The sequence below is a fragment of the Pipistrellus hanaki genome, assembly GCF_964339955.1.
Source record: "Pipistrellus hanaki genome assembly, chromosome: 16".
NCBI classification, from domain to species: Eukaryota; Metazoa; Chordata; class Mammalia; order Chiroptera; family Vespertilionidae; genus Pipistrellus; species Pipistrellus hanaki.
This window is the reverse complement of record NC_140518.1, coordinates 14,428,599-14,451,269: the sequence shown is the minus strand read 5'-3', so window position 1 is coordinate 14,451,269 and position 22,671 is coordinate 14,428,599. Positions and strand designations below refer to the sequence as shown.

At 60.9% G+C, this 22,671-nt stretch overlaps 1 protein-coding gene across 2 annotated transcripts; it reads left to right on the top strand.

The window, feature by feature from the left end:
• The first annotated feature begins 1,558 nt into the window (after nucleotides 1–1,558).
• Nucleotides 1,559–21,656, top strand: LOC311610912 (signal transducer and activator of transcription 5A). Of its 2 annotated transcripts, none has more exons than XM_084862486.1 (19): nucleotides 1,559–1,715; nucleotides 2,587–2,724; nucleotides 3,082–3,238; nucleotides 4,358–4,447; nucleotides 6,947–7,121; nucleotides 11,232–11,362; nucleotides 11,929–12,080; nucleotides 12,535–12,690; nucleotides 13,050–13,229; nucleotides 14,737–14,824; nucleotides 14,920–15,042; nucleotides 15,679–15,771; nucleotides 16,160–16,366; nucleotides 16,880–16,974; nucleotides 17,070–17,200; nucleotides 18,082–18,237; nucleotides 18,938–18,989; nucleotides 19,205–19,309; nucleotides 20,412–21,656. In XM_084862486.1, the coding sequence occupies exons 2-19, from the start codon at nucleotides 2,597–2,599 to the stop codon at nucleotides 20,572–20,574; spliced, it is 2,382 nt and encodes a 793-aa protein (XP_084718612.1). In that variant the 5' UTR covers nucleotides 1,559–1,715; nucleotides 2,587–2,596; the 3' UTR covers nucleotides 20,575–21,656. The 2 variants fall into 2 exon arrangements, with proteins under 2 accessions (XP_084718612.1, XP_084718611.1); XM_084862485.1 differs by having other exon boundaries at nucleotides 18,923–18,989.
• The last annotated feature ends 1,015 nt before the right edge of the window (nucleotides 21,657–22,671 follow it).

Here is a 22,671-nt window from a genome sequence, read left to right as displayed (position 1 = left end):
CAAGTCACTTCCCTCTCCAGCCTCTGTTTCCCCATTTGTAAATATTTACGGTTGTTTCCAGCTCTGGCACTTGACCTTATTGCAGGTGCCCCCAGCTCTGTGCCTCTGAACCTCCTCTGCCAGATGCATTGCACGGAGTGGGGGGGCAGCGGGAGGTGGGGGGGCGGGCTTCCTCCTCCCAGGGGCTCCCCGACGGAGCATCTAAAGAGCAAGGTTCCCTCGATCCTCTGGGAACCCCCCTCCACAGTTTTCAATTCCTTTCCTCGCGGACCTGCCAGCTCAGACTGCGACCACACATGGAAGTGTGTGTGTGGGTCCCAGGCATTCCAGCTCCTCCTGCAGCTTTTAACTCCGGGGTTTTCTCTGACGTAAAAAGGAGGAGGGAGGGGAGGAGGCGAGGGGAACGAAGGTGGAGAAGAGGAAAGGGGAAGAGAATGGAAAAGGGCAGGCCTCCCAGGGGGAAGAGAAAGGAAAAGGGGGTGGGAGAGAATAATCCCAGCCCCCCTCCCCCCAGAAGTCTTGGCTCGGCTTGGCCCTGAGAGGGCAGCCAGCCTGGCCCCTAGCTTGGTGCTGCCAATACCAGCTGCCAGGCAGAGGAGGCCTAGAGGAGAGGGAAACTGGGCAAAGGGGATGGAAGGCTTCCAGTCCAGCCTTGCCCAACTCTGCAGGCCCCTCCGGGGGCTCTCAGGGAGGGGCTGCGCCAGGCAAGGCCTGGGAAGGGTGTTCCCTGCTCTGGCGGGGCCTGCAGGCCATCCCGAGCCTTTAGGATCCAAGGGAGCCCTCCCTGGGCCTGCCTGAAGGTAGGACCAGCTTCCGATGGGACTGGGCTCGGGTGAGGGGAGGGGCAGGGTCATTTATGGACCATAGTTTGCCAACTAGGCTGTGTGCACACTGTGTCACGCTGGGCAAGCCCCTTCCCCTCTCTGGACTTCCATTTCTTGTCTGCAAAATCTGGGAGGGGGGGGGTCCACAGATGACCGCCAAGGTTCTTTTTCAGCTGCAGAGGGTGAGTGCGAGGCCACAGGAGTCGTGGAAGGAGGGGCGGTGGGGCTGGCGTGAGCAGGCTTCTCTGGAATCCCCAGTCTTTCCCCCTCCCGAGGGCTTTGCGTCTGAAGACACCGAAGCCGCGTCCCCAGCCCACACGCGCGCACGCACACCACACACACACACACACACACACACACACACACACACACACACACACACACATTTCCATTTTCAACCTAGAGACCCCGAGCGATGACGAATGCCGCCTCTCCAGCCGGTCCAGCCCTCTCTCCCTCCCTTTCTTACGGATGAGGAAACTGAGGCCCGTGGGTTTGGGATTTCCAAGCGCCCGGGATTTCCTGGCCCCAAAACACCCCCTTTCCCGCGCGCCTGGCTCCGAGGGGGACCCCGCCGTCGGGGCAGCCCCCGCCCAGCCGGCCGCGCGGGGCCCGGCCGCGGCCGCCGCTGCGCACTGGCCCGCGGGGGAGCCGGGACCGAGGGCGGGGGCGGGGCGGGGCGGGGGCGGGAGGGAGCCCGCGGGGAGGGGTGCTGGCGAGCGCTCGCGCGCTGTGTATGGTCTATCGGAGGCAGCTGACCTTTGAGGAGGAAATCGCTGCTCTCTGCTCCTTCCTGTAGTAACAGCCGCCGCCGCCGCCGCCGCCGGGAGCCGGGCCGGAGCAGAGCCGCGGCCCAGAGCCGCCCGCCGCCCGGACGGCCAGTGCCGCCAGGTGGGTGGCCGCGCCGCGCGTCCTGGGCGGGGTGCGCGCCGAGGGGACACGGGCTCCCGTGCTGGCCCCGCGCCCGGAGCCCCGCGCCCGGAGCCCCGAGCCCCGAGCCCCGAGCCCGACGGCCGGCCGGGGGGGAGCGGGGAGCGGGGACCCGTCCCCGCGCCCCGGAGGGAGTTGGGGCGCCGCTCCGCCGGGGGGCGCGGACCGAGGGAGGCGCCGCGGGGGGGCGTCGTCCCCGCGCGCGGGGCGCAGGGGGCGCTGTCGGGCTCCGGGCCGGGGGAGCGGGATCGCGGGGCGCAGCGGCTCGGGCGCCACCGCCGAAGGGAGGGAGGGAGCGCCGGTCTCCCCAGCCCTCTCCGAGCCGCTCCGGCCACGTGCCCGGGGGACCCCGCCGTCCAGGGGGCGCCGTGGGGAGCGCGGCGCTGGGCTGGGATGCCCCTCCTCCCCAGAAACTGGTACCCAGGGTCCTCGGCAGGGCCCTCGGGGGGTTCTTGCAGAGAGAGGTCCCAGCGAGGGCCACGGCGGGCAAGTTTCTCTTTCAGTTTTTAGCTGTCCCCCCACCCCACCCCGTCCGGGGAAGCCCCGGTGGGGCGAGGGGAGAGGAAGAGGAGGAGGGCACCTGACTCTCGGGGGGGCCCCTCCCCAGGCCGCCGCGGGTTCCTCGTTGGAGGGCAGGGCGGCCTTCCCCTCCTCACCATCTCTCTTCCCGCACAGGAAAGCGTGTCTGCGGGAGGGAGGGGCCTCCCGGCGGCCCGGGCACGGGTGGGCATGGCAGAGCCGGGGGCAGGCCCAGCCATTCCTCGCTCCTGCCCGGCCAAGGCGCCTCCTCAGCCATCTGCTCGACCCCCTCTCCCGCCCCCCGCCCCCCCAGGTGAACGGCCATGGCGGGCTGGATCCAGGCCCAGCAGCTGCAGGGGGATGCGCTGCGCCAGATGCAGGTGCTGTACGGCCAGCACTTCCCCATCGAGGTGCGCCACTACCTGGCCCAGTGGATCGAGAGCCAGCCCTGGTAGGTGCCCCCCTGGCTGGCTTCCTCCCTCCTGGTCCCCCGGACCCTGCCATCCAGGCCCCGGGGCCGTTAGGTCTCCTCCTCCGTGCGGGTGGGTGTTATTCTGGTCCTGTCTGCTCCTTTCTGGGAGGAAGGGGCCAGGCTCCATGGTCGTGGGATAGGGGGACGGGGAAAGGGGAGCCCGGGAAGGGAGAGGGGGTGTTTCTGGACTCCGATGCCCCTGGCGCTGCCAGGAACAAGGCCTGTGGGCGCCGGAGCCCTCTTAGTCAGGAGCCTGGGGTTTCCGAGTGAGTCCCGCTGCCTGCCTGGCTTCCTTGCACCACAGAAGGCTTCTTCTCTACCCTGCCCCGCCCCAAGGGATGCCATCGACCCAGAAAATCACCAGGACCAAGACAAGGCCTCCCAGCTCCTGCAGGGCCTGGTGCAGGAGCTGCAGAAGAAGGCGGAGCACCAGGTGGGGGAAGACGGGTTCTTGCTGAAGATCAAGCTGGGGCACTACGCCAAGCAGCTCCAGGTGGGTGCGAGCCCCGCGGGGGTCGTGGGCAGGGAGGCAGTGTCCGCCTGCTGGTTCCAGCATCAGAGCCCCTGGGTTTTTCCTGGCCTGGACACTCCCTGACTCACCGTGTGACCTCGACCTTACGGGCAACTTTTCTGCCCTTCGATTTCCCCCACCCCCTCTTTCTGAACCAGACCTGGTGGGTCCCTTTAGCATATTACAAAGCCAGAAGTGTGTGTGTGTGTGTGGGGGGGGGGGTGCTTGTCCCCAAGAGGAGGAGGATGGGTGAAACCGCCTTCTGGACAGATCAAGCAGGATTCCTTTATAGGAGAAAGGAGGAGGGACAGATTCTAGAAGTGAGGGAGTGAGGCCTCCAGACACCCTCTCAGGTGGAGGGATGGGGGGGAGTGGGCTCTGGAAGGGGGACAGGAGAGGCACAGAGTTGTCAGCTGAAAGAGCCTTGAATGAGGGTTGAGATGGAAGATGTAGCTTCTCCTTCCCTTGAGGGGAGTGGGGGGAGGAGGGGGGAGAGAGGAAGTTTTAGTGGGAGCAGGAAAGGGGTGTGGGTAGTAATCATAGTCAGGCATTTATTGGAAGTCACTCGTATTTCTCAGAGAACCACTTTTAGACATAAGCAGCTGGGTGCCAGGGAAATAAAAAGCCCATCCCACCAGAGGGAGGAAGCAGGAGAAACCTGGGGCAAAGAGGGAAGCAGAATAGGAACCCAGAGCTGGAGCACGGTGGAAAGTTCCTTCACCTCAACATGAGGGGCTCTGAGGTCTGAGTCATCTGCTCACTCATCTGCTTCACTCTGTATAAGCACTGAACCTCGCCAAGCATCGGTCTTCTCATCTTCGAAATGGGGACAGTCATTTCTGCCATGTCATAGGGTTTCGTTGATAGGAAAGTCACAGGGGATGATAGGTTGAAAGTGGGTTTCTAATGCACTGCCAACCAAACGGAGATCTGGGAGGGGGAAATCAAGTCAAGGAGAGACAGAGGTATGTGGTGACAGTTCCAGAGACTTCTGGGTGGTGGTGGGGGAGAAGCTGAGGCAGGACTGGAGGAGAGGAAGGTGTGGGCATGCATGGTAGGCACAGAGGATGGCTACTGGTAGCTGCTCTTGGATTCTTTCAGAACACGTATGACCGCTGCCCCCTGGAGCTGGTCCGCTGCATCCGGCACATTCTGTACAACGAGCAGAGGCTGGTGCGAGAAGCCAACAACGTGAGTGCCCCCTGGGCGTGGGGAGAGGAGCTGGGAAGTCTTTTCTCTCCGGACACAACCGCGCCTTATACATACGGGCACGAGAGAACCCCAGGGAAATAAGAGACACGAGCAAGTGTGAGGAACAGTGTTGTTTGCAGGTGTGGAGTGACCCCCTGGCTTCAGTCCCTGGCTCCACCACTTTCTAGCTGTGTAACTTGAACAAGTTAACCTCTCTGAGCCTATTATAAGCAGGGATGGTGATCGTACCTACCTTGCAGGATTACTGTGAGCATTAAATGAGATGCTATGTGGGCCAGGGACAGACAAACAGACCGATGACACAGAAGAGGAAGCCCTAACTAAACACACACACACACACAACACACACATACACACACACCCACGCACTCACACACACAGCTGGAATCTCAGTCTATGTCAGAAATGGCATTACAAATCACCAGGGAAAAGATTTGTCATTCAATAAATGGGCCAGGGCCACATAAGAAATCTTCTCCGGGACGGTCTGTGAGGAGAATTGGAGCCAAGGTCTGTGTCAGAAAATTAACACAGTCAAGCTCAGAGAAGTGAGGCCCAGAGAGGCAGAATAGGGACTCATTCTCCAGGTTCTGGAATCATAAAGGCATCGAACATCTGCTCGGACAATGGTACCAATGTTATGCTACCTGCGATAAAGCAAAATGAATTTCATAAAATGACATCACACAGGGAAAGACCGCCGAATAGTGCCGGGAGCACAGGTCATGTGTTATCTATTTGTTGTGAACACTGATCTCGGGAATTGGGCAGTTCATTCCACAAACCTGTACTGAGGTCCTGCGGTGCGTCTGGCCCTGGGCTAGCCTTACAGATAAAGACCTGTCCCCGGGGAGTCTGGGTGATGACTGATTGTCTAGCGGTGAACGGAGGCCTAAGGAGGCATATGTGGGGAAAAGCACCCAGCTCAAATTGGGGCAGGCGGCAGCGGGCGTGTCCTGAGGAAGGAGAGGTCTGAACTACAGTGGAGAAAGCAGGAGGGAGGAGGTGGGAAGAGATTATAGTGAAAATTACAACAGTATTTGTGAGGGCAGGAAGGCAAGAGCCATCTTATCATATTTGAAGACTTGCAAATAGTGCACCTGGGGAGAGGGGAGCCCCGTGGAGAGTCCTGATGGGGAAAGCCAGAGAGGAAGCAGAAGCCAGAGGGTCTTTCAGGACAGCCCTGGAGTCCCTTGGCTGTAAACATACAAATGAATTAGGCGCCAGTTAGGAACTACGTGTCCTCGAGCAGGTGTTGTCATGGTTGGGGGAGGGGAGCTCAGGGGATGGGAATCATCCTTTCTCCTAGCCGAGAGGCTGTTCTTGGACACCTTTGATGATCTAGGCCTTGGGGATTTGGTGATGCACAAGACAGACGAGGTCTTGGCACTTAGAAGGCTCACATCCTAGGGCAGGGAGGCAGACAAGAAAGATGGCTGAGCATCAACCTATGTACCAGGAGGTCACAGTTCGATTCCCAGTCAGGGCACACGCCCAGGGTTGTGGGCTTGATCCCCAGGAGGGATGTGCAGGAGGCAGCCCATCAATGATTCTCTCTCACTGTTGATGTTTTCATGTCTCTCTCTCCTTTCCTCTCTGAAATCAATGAAAATATTTAAAAAGAAAAGGAAGAAGAAAAACCCAAGAGCTAGACACTCTCAGATAAGGGTGGTGCTGTTTGGAATTGGCCCTTCAGAGAAGGTCACTCTGAAAAGGTACCAGTTGAAGTGCCAGCCTTGGGAACATCTGGTGCCAGAATGTTCCAGAGGGATGGAACAAGAAGTGCAAAGGCCCCGAGGCAGCGACGTGCTGTGTGTTTAAGGGACAGAAAGTAGCTGTTGTGGGAGCAGACGCTGGCTTTGCCGCTCTGTTGACTAATGAGTTTGCCGACCACTGACCTAGACTCTCGATTCCAGTAATTGCAGGCTGTTGCTATTCCTGGTGATTAAGCCCATCTCCTAGTGGTCGGCAAACTCATTAGTCAACAGAGCAGCAAACCACAGCTTGCAAGCCTCGGTTTACTGACCACTGACCTAGCCTGTTCCCCACGCTGTCCCCAGCACCTAGCACAGCCCATGGCATCGGGTCAGTGAAAGAATGTGGAAGGAGGGGTCCTCATCATTAGTAGGAAAACCCAGTTAACTCTTGGGAGGTGTTGGGTTCTAGTCTCTTCTAAGAGAATTTAGAAGAGACTGTGTTTGGGATACTCCAGTGGAGGCCAGAACGGCAATCGAAGCTTCTGCTGTGAAGATTCCGTAGGAAGATTCCACAGTCTGCCAGCTCACATGTCTCTCCTCCTGCTTGGTCCCTTCCACCCTCGTTCTGACCAATGACGATCCTTCTGGCTCAACTCGCCCTTCCTTTTGACCCTAGAGTCAGAGTTTGGGGTCTGTAGTATTGGCATTCCCCCAAGCCCGAGGTTTTCTCACTTCCTCCCCGCCCAGCTCACTGCGGCCTGCGTGTCTGATATGTCCCCAGGGCGCCTCTCCCGTTGGGATGCTGGTGGACGCCATGTCCCAGAAGCACCTTCAGATCAACCAGACCTTCGAGGAGCTGCGTCTGGTCACGCAGGACACGGAGAACGAGCTGAAGAAGCTGCAGCAGACGCAGGAGTACTTCATCATCCAGTACCAGGAGAGCCTGCGGATCCAAGGTGAGGCCGCGGCAGCGGGGGTGGTGTGCGTTGTGAGGATGGGAGCGAGGACCACTTTGTGAGCTCCTGCAGGGGGGGACGAGGTCGTGTCTGTGTCCTGGGAGCCTTCCCCAGAGCCCGGGAGGAGTTGTGGCTCCTGGGGATGGGGCCCTCGCTGCGGGCCAGGCTCCGGGCTAAGCCTTTTGCATGCATGACTCCACTCAGCCTTCACAACAAGCAGTTGTAGGATGTAGGGAGTTGCATTATCTCTCTTTTGCAGATGGTAAAACTGAGGTTCAAAGAAAGCAAGTTACGTGGCCTGAGTTGCTTATAAATCACTGTACTTTATTAACCAGTATTGTCTCCCTAATTGTAGGTATTCAGTGACTATCTCAATGAAGAAATGAATAAGGGCAGAGTGTTCCCCAGTCAGAGGGAGCATTTGGGTTGAGAGTTCCCAGACTGGCCCAGGCTGGGAGAGGTGGGACTCCAGGCACGCCCCTTCTTTAGTCCTCCTTACAGGAGCTGGGGCTGGAAGGAGGAGGGGACAGTGGACAGCTCTCCTGTCTCGCAGGGCTGTCCCCCCCATCCTAGTGAGAACAGGAGGTGTCGGGCTATCTTCTCCTTTGCTCTTCTTTTTCCTGCTTCTTCAGGTAATTGATTTTAGACCTTTCTTCTTTCCTAGTACATGGATTCAGAGCCATAAACTTCCCTCTTAGCAGTGTTTTAGCTGCCGCTCCTGATTTTGAATATGCTGTCTATTCATTATCATTCCGTCTGGAGTATTTTCTAATTTCTCTTCTCATTCTTTTGCACATGCGTTTAGAAGGGTATTGTTTAATGTCCAGATATTTTTTCTAGATGTCATACCATTATTGATTTCATTTTCCATTTCATTATTGAATTTCATCGTTGTCAGAGAACGTACTCTGTATGATCTCCATTCTTTTAAATTTATTGAGACTTGTTTTATGGCCCAGCATATGTTCAGTCTTGGTGAGTGTATCTGGTGGACTTGAAAAGAATGTATTTTCTGCTGTGTTTCATCAAAAAGCAGCAAATAATAAATTCCGTAATGTTAACAAATATAACAATTCTTATTATAAAAAATATTTAAATGTATGTAATAAATATTTATATAATATATATTTTGCACATTGTATATAATATAGCTATATTTATGTAACATATATATTATAATCACTATAAATATTTAAAATATATTCAGTACATATGTTTATTATGTTAACATAATAAAATTGTATAAAGAAATAAAGTAAAATAAATCTATATTTTCCAGAACAAAATATAGTAAGTAGGGTGGCATTGCTATACATTTTTACACATCTCTTCAGTGTTAGGGAGATAGCTGGATCTTGCTTTCAATCTGTTGTAATATCATATATCTTGCAGCCTCTTGAAAATGCCACTGTATAATTATGAAACTAAAAAAGAAAAAGGCAAAGTCTTATGACTTTTGAAAACAGTTTTGGCTTTGTGGAACTTCTGTAAGGGTCTTGGGAACCCTCCAGGCATCCGTGTTCCTCTTAGAGAACCATGGATCTATGTCGTTATTTATTTTTTGCCTAAAAGTTCTATTAGATGCTGGAAGAGAGGTATCAAACTCTCCTGTTATATTGTGGAATTGTATACTTCTCCAATTATTTCTGTAAATATTTCCTTCATGTATTTTTGAGGCTTTGTTAGTAGATGCACATACATTTATGACAATTGTCTATTGATTGACACTTTAATAATTATGAAGTATCTTTCTCGGTCTCTGGTAATACTCTTTGTCTTGAAGTCTACTTTATCAGAAATTAACATAACTTCTCAAGCCTTCCAGTTCTCTATTGGCACAGCATATCTTTTCCATGCTTTAAAAAATTTTTAAACGTAGACAGCATATAACTGTCTTGCATTTGTATTTATTCTGGCAACCACTGCTTTTAGTCAAGGTGTTTAGTCCAATGATATTTAATGTAACATTTAATACAGTGGTATTGAGGTCTGTATTTCAGTACTTATTTTCAGTTTCGTTCTTATCCGGTTTTCGTTTCTCTATTTTTCCTTTTATTATTATTTAACTTTTCGTAGGATTCTCTTTTCATTTGCCTTGTTAGCTTTCCGCCTAACCCTGCCCTGTCAGTGTTTTCCGTGGCCAGCACATGGCCGGAGTCACAGCAGGTGTGGCATAGATGCCGGTGGGATGATTCTAGCCTGTCTTCTTCCCATCGGCTTCCACACCTGACCGGCCCCACAGAAAAGAAGGCCCACTTCCTAGGTGAGGGAACAGGGCAGCCACGCTATCAGTTCTGTCCCAGGCCGGGCACCGGTGACCACGTCGATGATCCTGTTCCTGGTTCTCCGTTTCCTGTGTGTGGGTTTGGGTTTGGGTTCTGGTTTGGGTTCGTACCCCTCACGCAGTGTCAGTTCGGTCTCACTTATCAGGTTCCCCGTCAGAAACACAGACTATCGATCTGTTGTGCAGGGAAGGCTCCGTTCCCTCCAGCGGAGCAGACAATTGCCCCACCTCCCCTGGCGTCCTTCCCAGGAACGCCTGCCCATCGCCAGGAGAGAGTAACCGGTCTCTCCCATAGGGAGGCCGGACCAGGTGTTGGGGACGCCCCCGCCCCCCGCCCTGTGGAGGCGGGACTCCCGAGGCGGCACCAGGGCCCCTGCTGCTCCCCCGGGGACGGGCCCCTGTGGGGAGAGGGGAGCCAGGTCTCCGCCTCCCCTCCTCCGGCCGGGCTCTTCCTGGGGGCCGGAGCTGCTCTGGTCCGTCCCAGCCTGAGTGACCTTGGGGCGGGGCCTCGGTCAGGGTGACATGGCCCTCAGAGGCCTGCCAGGAGCTGGACCAAGACGTGCTGATGCTCACCTCGCCTTGACTCAGCCCGAGGAAGGGCCCTGGGAGCTCCCCATGGCCATTGGCTGCGCATGATCACCCCAGAACGGAGGAGAGCGGCTCCCCTGGCGGGGGTGGGTGGCAGGCTGTGGGGGTGGGCGGTGGCTTTGGTTGGGAAATGCTGGATTTCTTAAGCTGGTCATGAAGTCACAGGTGTTTCTATGTGATTCTTTCTGCCTCCCCTGTGTCGTACGTATTTCATAGCTGATGTTTTTACGAGGGTAACTGTGCCTCCCTCACTCCCCATTCCTGCCATTGCTGAGCTTCCTCACGCTGATACGAAGCGAGCTGCCTCCTTTTCCTCAGAGAATATTCCTACTTTTTTTTCTTCTTATTTATTTTAAATCCCCACCTGAGGACAGAGAGGGAGAGCGTTGAGCGTTTGCCCTCTGTGGGTGCCCTGGCTGTTGGGGGCACCAGAGGATGCTCAGGCAGCTGAGCCACTGCAGGAGGCGCCAGTCTCGCTGCCCTTGCGTAGGCCCCTCCCCCCCTCCTCTTTCTTCTCCATCTTCTCTCTCTCCCCGTCCTGGTGGCCGCTGAGCTCACCGTGCCCCAACCTGGACACCCGTGCTGGGCGCCTTCCTGGGCAGACCCTCCTCCCCCAGGAGAGGAGCTGTGCCCGGAGGCGGCGGCCGGGCGGGAGCAGAGCCCCCGGGAGGCCAGCCTGCGGGGGAGGGGGGCCGGGAGCTGCGGGTCCCTCCCCCTCAGGCCTGTCCTGCAGCCCAGGGAGCTGCACGGACCAGCTCTCCCCAGGAGCTTCCCCGGCCGGCGGCTTCCTGAGCGCTCTCCACGTCAGCCTTCTGTCCCCACGCAGCCCCTGAGGCAGGGAGCGGGCTTCCCCGTGTGCACAGGGGAGACTGAGGCACAGGAGAGAGAGGGGTCCCCGAGTCCACCCAGCCAGCGATGGCCAGGCCGAGGCAGACGAGGCAGCTGGCTCCACGCTGGGCCCCGAGGCGGCAGAGGAGGGCTGGGCCCGGCCGTGCGGGCGAGGGCGGGGGGTCCTCCTCAGCTGCACCCACAGCCTCTGCCTCCCGGTCTCCGGAGGAAAGCTCCGCGTTGGGGGGCCGGGTGTGAGGCCGGCTCCTCGGGGCCCTGGGCTGCCAGAGCCCTGACTGCCGTCGTCAGACACGTCCCCGGAGGGTCTTGTCTGCGGAGCGAGGGACGTGGCTTCTCTGGGTTCCTGCTGGGAGCGGGCACCGTGGCCACGGGTGTGCTGTCCCCCGCAGCCCAGTTCGCCCAGCTGGCCCAGCTGACCCCGCAGGAGCGCCTGAGCCGGGAGACGGCCCTGCAGCAGAAGCAGGCGTCCCTGGAGGCCTGGCTGCAGCGCGAGGCGCAGACGCTGCAGCAGTACCGCGTGGTGAGTGGGCGGCCGTCCTCCGGGCGAGGGGGCCGCGTCCTGAGCTGCCGGGACCGAGAGAGGGGCCGGCCAGGACCCGGGTGGGAGGCCAGGACCCGGGTGGGGGGCCAGGACCCCGGGTGGGGGGGCCAGGACCCGGGTGGGGGGCCAGGACCCCGGGTGGGAGGCCAGGACCCCGGGTGGGGGGGCCAGGACCCGGGTGGGGGGCCAGGACCCCGGGTGGGGGGGCCAGGACCCGGGTGGGGGGCCAGGACCCTGGGTGGGAGGGCCAGGACCCGGGTGGGGGGGCCAGGACCCGGGTGGGGGGCCAGGACCCGGGTGGGGAGGCCAGGACCCGGGTGGGGGGCCAGGACCCTGGGTGGGAGGGCCAGGACCCGGGTGGGGGGGCCAGGACCCGGGTGGGGGGCCAGGACCCGGGTGGGGGGCCAGGACCCCGGGTGGGGAGGCCAGGACCCGGGTGGGGGGCCAGGACCCCGGGTGGGGGGCGGGGGGCCTGTGGGGCCCGTGAGGCAGAGCAGGCGGGGGTTGGGGGGACCGGCCTCCTGAGCGAGCCCCCCCCCCCTCAGGAGCTGGCCGAGAAGCACCAGCGGACCCTGCAGCTGCTGCGGAAGCAGCAGACCATCATCCTGGACGACGAGCTGATCCAGTGGAAGCGGCGGCAGCAGCTGGCCGGGAATGGGGGGCCCCCTGAGGGCAGCCTGGACGTGCTGCAGTCCTGGTAATGGGGGTGGGGGCCGGGGCCGGCAGGGAGGGGGGCAGGGGCTCGGGGTGGTCTACCAGCTGCTCATGCTGCCCCGTGTTTCCATGTGCAGCCGCTCGCTATGTCCCGTGGCAGGTCTTGCTTCACCCGTGGTCTGGCTCCCGACACAGACCTGGGAGCCTGCAGCCATGCCCTCCCTGGGAGGGGGTCCCTGTGCTGGGGGTGGGGCAGGGCCAGGTGCTCTGGGCTGGGTACACATCAGGGTCCCGCCTCCTGGGCGTCTGTGTTTCTGGAAGTCAGGGCAGCCCCTGTCCTGCTCTGCCCAGTGGACAGGAGTGGGCGCTGAGGTGCCAAGCCTCCCTGGGGGAGGTGGGCTGGGTCCTGGGGCTGCCCCCAGCCGGGCGCCTCTCCCCTGTGGCCTGGGGAAGGGTGAAGGCCTGTCCTCTCCTCTGGCCCCGCGGCGGGCGTGCAGGTGTGAGAAGTTGGCCGAGATCATCTGGCAGAACCGGCAGCAGATCCGCAGAGCCGAGCACCTGTGCCAGCAGCTGCCCATCCCCGGCCCCGTGGAGGAGATGCTGGCGGAGGTCAATGCCACCATCACAGACATCATCTCGGCCCTGGTGACCAGGTGACTGCCGCCTCTCGGCCCCACCCGGCTCCGCATGGAGTTGGCTGCGGGAGGCAGGGGGTGCTTTGCAGATGGGGGGGCTTCACTGGAATCCTGTCTGTCTGCTCACACCCTTTCCCTCTGTCCCGTGTCTCTGTGAGCGCTCCCCGGGCTGCCCTTGCTTCCTGCCCCCGTGCCCGCTGCCCAGTCCCTTTCCCCGCCTCCCCTCCCGCCTTCCCCTCCGCTCTCGGCGGCCTCCCCGGGCGCGGGGTCTCCCAGGCCCGTGCCCTCCCTCTGCCCGCCGAGCCCTGTGGGGCCCCCCTCCCCACGGGGGCCAGCGCCCGGCCCCTGAGGCAGCGTCTCGCCCTTGGGTCCCGCAGCACGTTCATCATCGAGAAGCAGCCCCCGCAGGTGCTGAAGACCCAGACCAAGTTCGCAGCCACCGTGCGCCTGCTGGTGGGGGGGAAGCTGAACGTGCACATGAACCCGCCCCAGGTGAAGGCCACCATCATCAGCGAGCAGCAGGCCAAGTCGCTGCTCAAGAACGAGAACACCCGCAAGTACGTGCGCCCCTCCTCTCCGGGGCCTGACTCGGTGCTTCGTCCGGGGCCTCCGCGGTCCTGCACGTGGAGGGAGGCCTGGTGACAGGACAGCATTCCGTCAAACACTGTCCATGTCTCTCCTGTTCATTCTGTCTGTCCGGTGTTCACTCTGCTCCTCCTGAACAGAGGCCTTCCCCCGCCCTACTGTGCTCAGCACACAGTAGGTCAACAAGGATGCCCTGCGGGGGTGTTCCAGGACCTGTGCTAAGCACCGGGACACGGTATAATCCAGACAGAACGTGGTTGTGCTTGGTTAGAAGAGCAGGCAGCAGGCATGATGGACGACCGGGGAGCGATGGGGGAGGCGTGTGGGAGTGGGTCATGATGGAGGCGGAGCCGTGACACTGGGTCTCGGGCCGCAGGGTGAAGGGGAGGCAGCTAGTGCAGGAGCCCGGGGCGGGCAGAGGATCTGGGCCTTGTCCGGAGGGTGTGTGTGCGGCAGGGTGCCCAGGGCTGGCCGCTCACAGAGGGTGCGGAGCCTGAGGGGATGAGGAGCGGATGGATGTGAGACGTGGGAGACGGGCCATGTGGACGGAGTGCCGCCCTGTGGTCTGGGCATCGGGTGGGGAAGACGGCCACGGGGGTCTCATTTCTCAGCCTCACGTTCTGGCTGGGGCGGGAGGCGGTCCTGGGCGTTTGAAAACCAGGCGGTGTCAGAAAGCGACACGCCGCAGAAAGGAAATTAAGACAGGGTCCGTCCTGGCGTCTGGACGGACGTATCCACACCACGTGGGTGGGCGAGGAAGGCCTTTCTGAGACGGTATTCGAATGGAGACCTGAAGGAGGAGGTCCAGCCTACAGAGGCAGTAAAGCACCAAACAGACTGTCAGATTACCGCGGGAAGGCTGGGGCGTGTGGGGGAGGGAGGGAAACAGATCAACCAAAAGACTTGTATGCATGCCTGTAAGCACACCCATGGGCACAAGACACGGGGGGCAGGGAGGGGGGTGGTGAGGGCATGCGACAGAGGGTAGGGGAGGCTGGGGGAAGGTAAATGGGGGGGGGGGGGGAGGGAGATATAGGTACTACTATATGTAATACTTTAAACAATAAAGAAAATAAAAAAGAATGTCTGGGGCAACAGGAAGAGTGAGTGCAGGAGCCGGAGGGTGGCCCACTTGCCTGTTCAGCACCTGATGAGGCAGCAGGGCCGGCTTATTGTGGATACGGGAAGAGGACCCCAGGGAGGCCCGGGAGGAGGCAGGGGTGGTCATGGGGATACTTGCAGGCTGTGGTCACGATCTTAAGCTCACTAGAAGCGGACGGGCCTCACGTCAGTCTTGATGCCCAAGGTCATTGAACCCCATGAGAGAGACCCGGACCCCACCCTTGAAGGCCGTTGGGTGCTGTCAGGCTGATGAGGAAGTGAGGCCCAGACCCACCGAAGGATGTTCTCGGGGGCCGGGGTGGGTCTGTGCTCCTGGCCGGGGCCGGTGTGGACACAGGGCGCCCCTCTCTCCCACAGCGAGAGCAGCGGCGACATCCTGAACAACTGCTGCGTCATGGAGTACCACCAGGCCACCGGCACCCTCAGCGCCCACTTCAGGAACATGGTGAGGCTGGCCCGGCCCTGGGAGGGGCGGTGTGCCCGGAGCTCGGTCCCCGTAACCAGCGCCTGTCCCCCCGCCCCGCCCCGGCCCCCATGCAGTCGCTGAAGAGGATCAAGCGTGCGGACCGGCGGGGCGCGGAGTCGGTGACGGAGGAGAAGTTCACGGTCCTGTTCGAGTCCCAGTTCAGCGTGGGCAGCAACGAGCTCGTGTTCCAGGTGAAGGTGAGGCACGCGCCCCCTCGCCCCGGGCCACCCCGGAAAGTGAAGGGGTCTGCCCGGGCTGCCGGGCCGGTTCAGGAAAGACAGAGAGCTCCGACGCCGATGCCCTGTGATGCCCTCAGAAAGCCTGCGTTCTCTCTGCTGGTGCCCGTGTGCCAGGCGGTGTGCTAGCCCAGCACCAGCCCACAGAACTCAGGCGGCGGTATTATAACCCGGCACCAGCCCACGGAACTCGGGCGGCGGTGTTATAACCCGGCACCAGCCCACGGAACTCGGGCGGCGGTATTATAACCCGGCACCAGCCCACGGAACTCGGGCGGCGGTGTTATAACCCGGCACCAGCCCACAGAACTCAGGCGGCGGTGTTATAACCCGGCACCAGCCCACAGAACTCAGGCGGCGGTGTTATAACCCGGCACCAGCCCACAGAACTCAGGCGGCGGTGTTATAACCCGGCACCAGCCCATGGAACTCAGGCGGCGGGCCGAGAGGAAAGACTCTGTGCTTTGTGTGTGTGTTTTGCTTTGGTTTTGACGGGAGGGGCCTGTGGGGAAGCAGTGAGGGTGGGGAGTCTGGCCCAAAGCCGAGGGCAAGAGGGTGGTCGTGTGCCCTCAACTCCCATCCTTTGGACTCCCCTAGACCCTGTCCCTCCCCGTGGTTGTCATTGTTCACGGCAGCCAGGACCACAACGCCACGGCCACCGTGCTGTGGGACAACGCCTTCGCCGAGCCGGTGAGTCCCCCGGGGCCCGTCTCCGGAGCCTGGGACCTCCCGGGGTCACTCCCAACCCCTCGGGGCCCTGCCGAGCGGTCGGTCCTCCCCCACCCCTGGCCCAGCCTGAGCGAGGAGAGCGGAGAGGGGCAGCTGTTGGGAGAGCCCTGCCCTCGGCATGCCCCTGGCTCCGGGCTTAGGATTAGGGTCTCCCAGGTCCATGAGCGTGGCCTTGGGGATCTGGCCCCAGATCTTCCTTAGGCTTGGGGTTTGGGTCCCTGATCTCTGTCCTCAGTCCCCTCTGTCCCTCGGTATCTGTGTGTCTATCTCTGTGTCTGTGTGTCTGTGTTAGCGTGAGAATATGTCCTGCTCCCTCAATCGCACCCGCCCCTTCTCCTCTCCCCCTCAGGGCAGGGTGCCCTTCGCCGTGCCAGACAAAGTGCTGTGGCCGCAGCTGTGCGAGGCGCTCAACATGAAGTTCAAGGCCGAGGTGCAGAGCAACCGGGGCCTGACCAAGGAGAACCTCGTGTTCCTGGCGCAGAAGCTGTTCAACGGCAGCAGCAGCCACCTGGAGGACTACAACAGCATGTCCGTGTCCTGGTCCCAGTTCAACAGGGTGAGGGCCCGCCGCCCGCTGCCCGCCAGCCTGGCCCCCCTGGGCCCTGCCACCCCTCCCCCCCTCAGGGACAGGGTTCTGGCCGAGGCCAGTGCCCCACCCTCCGTCCCAAGCAGGAGAGAGGGAGGGGGCTGGTACCCCAAGGGAATGCAGTCCGCTGGGACAGCCAGGCAGGACCATAGAAAGGAGCCGGAACTGAGAGCCAGGATCCCTGGGCTCTGGACCCGCCTTGTTAACTGTTTGGCTAAGCCCCTCCCCTGCTCTGGGCCTCGGTTTCCCCCTCTGTGAATGAGGGGGCTGGGCAGGAACGGCTGTTGTACGTCCATCCCCCGCCCCATGGGGCTGTCTGGGCCTCTGGGTCTCAGACCAGAGGTGCATTGACTCCAGTTCCCTGGCAGAGGGGCTGGGAGCGTGCCCGTTGATGGACGGCCGGGGAGTGGGACCGTAGGGCGGGGAAGTGGGAGAGGGTGCGGATGAGGACAAGCGCTGACGTGGGGTGTCGGGGGTTCACAGGAGAACCTGCCGGGCTGGAACTACACCTTCTGGCAGTGGTTTGACGGCGTCATGGAGGTGCTGAAGAAGCATCACAAGCCGCACTGGAACGACGGGTGAGGAATGGCGGGCGGGCAGGGGGCTGGGAGGGCGCGGGCGCGGGACAGCGGCCGCAGGCCCAGCGGTGACACCGTATGCTCCGTGCGCCCAGGGCCATCCTAGGTTTTGTGAACAAGCAGCAGGCCCACGACCTGCTCATCAACAAGCCCGACGGGACCTTCCTGCTGCGCTTCAGCGACTCGGAGATCGGGGGCATCACCATCGCCTGGAAGTTTGACTCGCGTGAGTGCCCTCTCTGTCCACGCGCCAGCCCCACGCTCCCCGCCCCCCCTTCTCCGCGGGGCCCGCGTCCTCAGACGGCGCCTGGTGGGAAAGAGGGGAGCGGAGCTCAGAGTCCGGGAGGAAACACATCCCCTTTGCATCGTTTCCCATTCGGAGAGCCTCAAACCCGCCGGCTGAGGCCTTCAGCAGAGGCATGCCCTCCCTTCCCTGCCCTGACCCAGCCTGGGTAGATGTTCCCACGGCCGTTTCCTCGCCCTGGGCCAGGGAGCTCAGGGATGGGGCTGCAGTGGGGACTAGTAAGAGACCGGGTGTCGCCCTGGCTGGTTTGGCTCAGTGGATAGAGCGTTGGTCTGCAGACTGAAGGGTCTCTGGTTCGATTCCGGTCAAGGGATGTACCTTGGATGCGGCACCTCCCCAGGGGAGGTTGTGCAGGAGGCAGCTGATCGATGTTTCTCTCTCATTGATGTTTCTTTCTTTTTTTTAAAATATATTTTATTGATTTTTTTATAGAGAGGAAGAGAGAGGGATAGAGAGTTAGAAACATTGATGAGAGAGAATCATCGATCAGCTGCCTCTTGCACGTCCCCTACTGGGGATGTGCCCGCAACCAAGGTACATGCCCTTGACCGGAATCGAACCTGGGACCCTTCAGTCCGAAGGCTGACGCTCTATTCACTGAGCCAAACCGGTGTCAGCTCTCATTGATGTTTCTGATTCTCTATCCCTCACCCTTCCTCTCTGTAAAAAAATCAATAAAATATATTTTTTAAAAAGAGAGAGACCAGGTGTCCCCACCAGCCTGCCCTGAACCCCACAGCCCCAGGCCTCCTCCTGGCGGCGGTGGGTTGCGGGTTGTGGGAACGAGCTCGTCCCCTTCACAGCCGACCGCAACCTGTGGAACCTGAAGCCGTTCACCACGCGGGATTTCTCCATCCGGTCCCTGGCCGACCGGCTGGGCGACCTGAACTATCTCATCTACGTGTTCCCCGACCGGCCCAAGGACGAGGTCTTCTCCAAGTACTACACGCCCGTGCTCGGTGCGTCCGCGGTCCTCCCCGCCCCCCGCGGTCCTCCCCGCCCCCCGCGGCCCGCGGGCACACCTCCGGCTGGGCGGCGGGGGCTCCCCCAGCAGGCCCCGGGGGCTCTGGTCCCGGGATGGCGCAGAGGGTTATGTCAGGGCAGGGGATGTCAGGGCTGGCGAGGGGAGGCGAGACCACGAAGCGGACTCTCTTCTCTGCGGAGGGAGAAGCCGGTAGACTCTCCCTCCTGCCCTTGGGAGAGGAGGCTGCAGTGCTGGGGAGGAGCCGGGATGAGTCAAACCCACGGAGAAGGCACCTCTCCCCCTGCCGGCCCTGCGCCCCGCCCTCCGTGCTGCCCCCGGGGCGTCAGGGCAGGAGCGCAGGGGACAGGTTTTTCCTCTTCGGCTTGTCCCCAGCCCATTGGCTGCGTGTGCTCCTTGGTGTTGGCTCTGTGTCCTTGGCAGGGGCAGGGGTGGGAGAGAGAGAGCAAAGGGCCAGCAAAGGAGGCCCAAGCAGGGATGAGACGGAAGCCCGACTCTGGGTGGCCCTCTGGCTGGCCCGCCAGCCCGTGTCCATTCGGGGTCCGTGGCCATCTCATCCTGGCTGAGGCCCCCAGCAACCGGGATCAGAGGCGGACTCCAGGGGTGAGGAGTGGGGCTTCCGCCCTCCGGCAAGCTCCCGGAAACTTTGGTTCTCATCACAGTTCCCCCCTCGGCAGCTAAAGCGGTGGACGGGTACGTGAAGCCACAGATCAAGCAAGTGGTCCCTGAGTAAGTGCCCGGGGCCCAGCTCTGGTCTCCTGCTGCCTCTGTTCCCTCCCCCGCCACCCCCTCCCTGCTGTCCTCACCCCTCCCCGCCACCCCTCCCGTCCAAGGGCTCAGCCCTGGGGAGGGAACCGGCCTTGGTCTCACCATGGGCCAGTGCCCAGGGTGCCCCCCTCCCCGTGTCAGCGGCCTCAGAGGCTCTGCTCTGCTTCCTCCTCCAGGTTTGTGACATCTGCGGACTCTGCCGGGGGCAGTGCCATCTACATGGAACAGGCCCCCTCCCCGGCTGTGGGTCCCCAGGCTCATTATAACATGTACCAACAGAAGTAGGTTGTGTTCTTACAGGGCTTCACGGCGGGGGGGAGGGGGGGGGCCGGGGGGGAGTGTAAGGGAGGGGGGCAGGGCCTGGGCACTTGGCCTTGGACTGGAGCGCTGGAGGGCTGGTGCCAAGGAATCCAAAGCTTCTCTGGGGCTGAGACCACCCAGCCCAGGCCAGGCTCTGGCATGTGCCCAGGTGCAGGGAGGGTGAGCTCGGCCAGTGAAAAGCACAGCGCGTCTTGGGACTACACATAGCAGGGTCCTTGCTCTGGTGCTGGCCAGCTGTGGGACCTTGGGGAAATGACGGAGCCTCTCTGACGCTAAGTTTTCTCCTATGTAAAATGGAAGCAGGAATACCTGCCTCGGGGGGTTGGGGTCGGGAATAACGAGAGAGAGAGAGAGAGAGAGAGAGAGAGAGAGAGAGAGAGAGAGAGAAAGAAAAGCATTTAGCACAGGTGAGACCTCACACAGGAGTCTCTCTCATATCGATTGCCTCCCAAGCTATGAGTGAGGTGGTCGGCCCTGAGAACCGGGTGGGAGCAGGGCCTCATTGCTCCTCTCTGGGGTTCCCACGGGAGGGAAGTGGTGGGTGGTCTGGGCTGGATGTCTGGTTGCCTGGGAGGCTCAAGCTGTAGGGGGACCCCCACAGGCGTGGGGGGCGGGGGGCGCCAACCAGGTGGCCCTGAGCAAGGTCCTGGACATGGCCAAGCCTCCCTTCCCCCTCGGTAACGCTCAGTAACGCCCACCGTCCAGGTGGCTGGGAGGACTGGAGTAACGTGGTCACAGGGCCCAGGTGCTCGTTGGCGCTCAGGGGTGGTCCTGGGATTTAATGGGATCGCGGCGCAGCTGGACAGAGTTCACCGCGTCAACCGCCTCCCTCGACAGCCGAGGACGGGGCGAGGAAAAGGAGTCCTCTGCTCTCCCTCAGGGAGGCAGTGCGAGATGAGACTGGGCGCCACCCAGAGAGCCAGTGACTACCTCTCGGGGTGCAGGGGTCTAGCCAGAGCTGGTCTGAGTGGGGAGCAGGCTGGGGACTGCCCCCGAGAGCTTGAGGCGGTGAGACCAGCCAGCTCCCTCTGACATCCCCCCGCCCCCACCTCTCTCCGCCAGTCCTGACCCCGTCCTTGACCAGGACGGAGACTTTGACCTGGACGAGACCATGGACGTGGCCCGGCATGTGGAGGAACTCCTACGCCGGCCGATCGAGAGCCTGGACCCCCGCCTGTCCCCACCGACCGGGCTCTTCAGCTCTGCCCGGGGCTCGCTGTCCTGAGCGTGTGAATCCCACACTTCTCGGAAACAATACCCACGCGAAGGGTTCCTGTTCATTTGTGATTTTCGTGTTGCTGTGCATATTGGTGCCCTTGCAGGCAGCACATGTACGCGTGCATACGTGTGTGTATATCTGCGCCCACCTCGCCTTCGCAGTCCTAGGTATCCCAGGAGCCCCGGGCCCGTCTCTGCGGTGGGAGAGACGGAGCCGTGTCCATCGCACAGAAAGCCCCCGCCGGGGCTTGTCCGCTCAGCAGCTGTTTGTATGAAACTGTGTACGGAGGGGACTAGAGACAGGCAGCATCTCTAAACTTTACTCCTGACTTAGAAGCTTTGCCTCCCAAGTGTGTGCATCTGCTCTCACGCACCCGTGTGGGTCTGTCGCTTCTTCCCTTGGGAGGTTGGGTTCAGTGTTTTCTACTTTATCGGATGTACATGGACTCCAGACGTTCTGTGAAGCCTAGAGCTTGTTATGTAGGTCGTGGCCAAGTCCCCAGCAGCAGAAATGGGTCATTTGAGTCAGGCCCACCAAAGCTGCTCTGAGTGTGTCATTTCTTGGCCTCCCTCATCCGGAGCATGGTGCCCCGGCCAAGGCTCCCGCTCCTTCTCACCCAGCACCCCCTCCCCTCCGTCTGGCCCCGCCTCCTGTCCTTGCCTCTGTGGCTTACAGGAGAGGGAGGGGAGGAGAAGACAGGTGTAGGACCTGGGGTTGCAGGGCTGATCCCCTCTGATCCTGGGAATAACCTGCCTGGAGAGACAGCAGCAAAGCAGCTGGGATCTGGAGTGAGGGGTGAAAGCCGATCCCTGCTTGCAAGCTGCTGGGAGGCGGGGCCTGGCAGAGGCCTCCCCTCGGTTGCATAACCCGCTGTGGTGGGAGAAGGCCTGGCTCGCAGCCTCCCTGGCTCTGCCCCTGCCCGCCGAGGCTGCCTGGCCTGCAGCCAAGGGCAGCTGACAGTGGGATCGCGGGAGCCCCGGGTTGGAACCTCTCTGAAGGCACAGGGGGGTGAGAAGAGGGAGTCTTTTGTACCTTGTACATAGGCCACACACTTGTGAAGTGTTTTGAAATAAAGTATTTTTTTTTTTTCATAAAACGGCTGGTGTTGCTCCTGACTGAGGAGCCCTGGGAGCTGGTGGTGGTTCGCTCCTTAGCTTGTGTTTTTAGGGTGCCGACCCCCCCCCCCCCCCCGGAACACTATCAGTGCTTCTCACCAGACTACAGAGCTAGGCCACGAGGTCTTGGGAAAGGATGGGGCAGGAATTACTGGGGGGAGGGACGCGAGGAGCGGGAAGACGTGTGGCTGCCGCTGAGAGCAATCCTGAAGCTGGCAGCTGAGGGCCAGGGCCACGGTGACTCTCAGCCCTTCTGGGGCCAGGGTCACAGGGCAGCCTCCCAGCCGTCCCTCTTCCCAGACACCAGCAGATGGCACCATCCCGCTGCCCCCGTGTCTCCAATGGTCGGCCTGAGACCAGGAGGAGGCTGGTCAGAGCAGAAGGGGAGCCTCCGAGGTCCAGGGGCTGTCGCTGGGGCCCCTCGGGGAAGGAGGGAGCAAAGGCCTGCTGACGAGATTTCTTCAGAGCTCAAAGGAGGGAAGGGGCTGGCAGCCGCCCCGGGAGGCGCAGGGGCCCAGAGCAGGGTACTGGGGGCGGGTGGGGAGGGAAGCAGCCGCCAGCCCCGCCCGAACGAACTAATCTCGCTTCCATCTCTGCAGGGGGAGGCGGCTCATATCTCTCACTCCTGCTCAGATCTGCTCGTGGGACTCGGCACAAGGGGAGGGGGTGGGAGAGCCGAGTGGGTGCCCATGTCTGTGAATTATCACCGCTGACTGCGGGCCAGAGCAGCAGCCGGTTAGCTTGGTTCATCCCCACTGAGTGACTGAAGAGAAAGTGATAATGGAGCAACTGTGGAAGGGGAGGCCTTGGGGGTGGGGTGGGAGATCTCCATCCCAACCCCCCCTAGGTAGCTTATCAGACCCCGGACAGGAGGCCCAGCATGCAAGGCCCCTGCAGGGAGGGGGAGGGGCGGAGAGAGCAGGGAGGCCTCCATTCTGACACCTTTGTGTGAAGGAGTTTGACCCGTGGCTCTTCCACTGACCCTTAC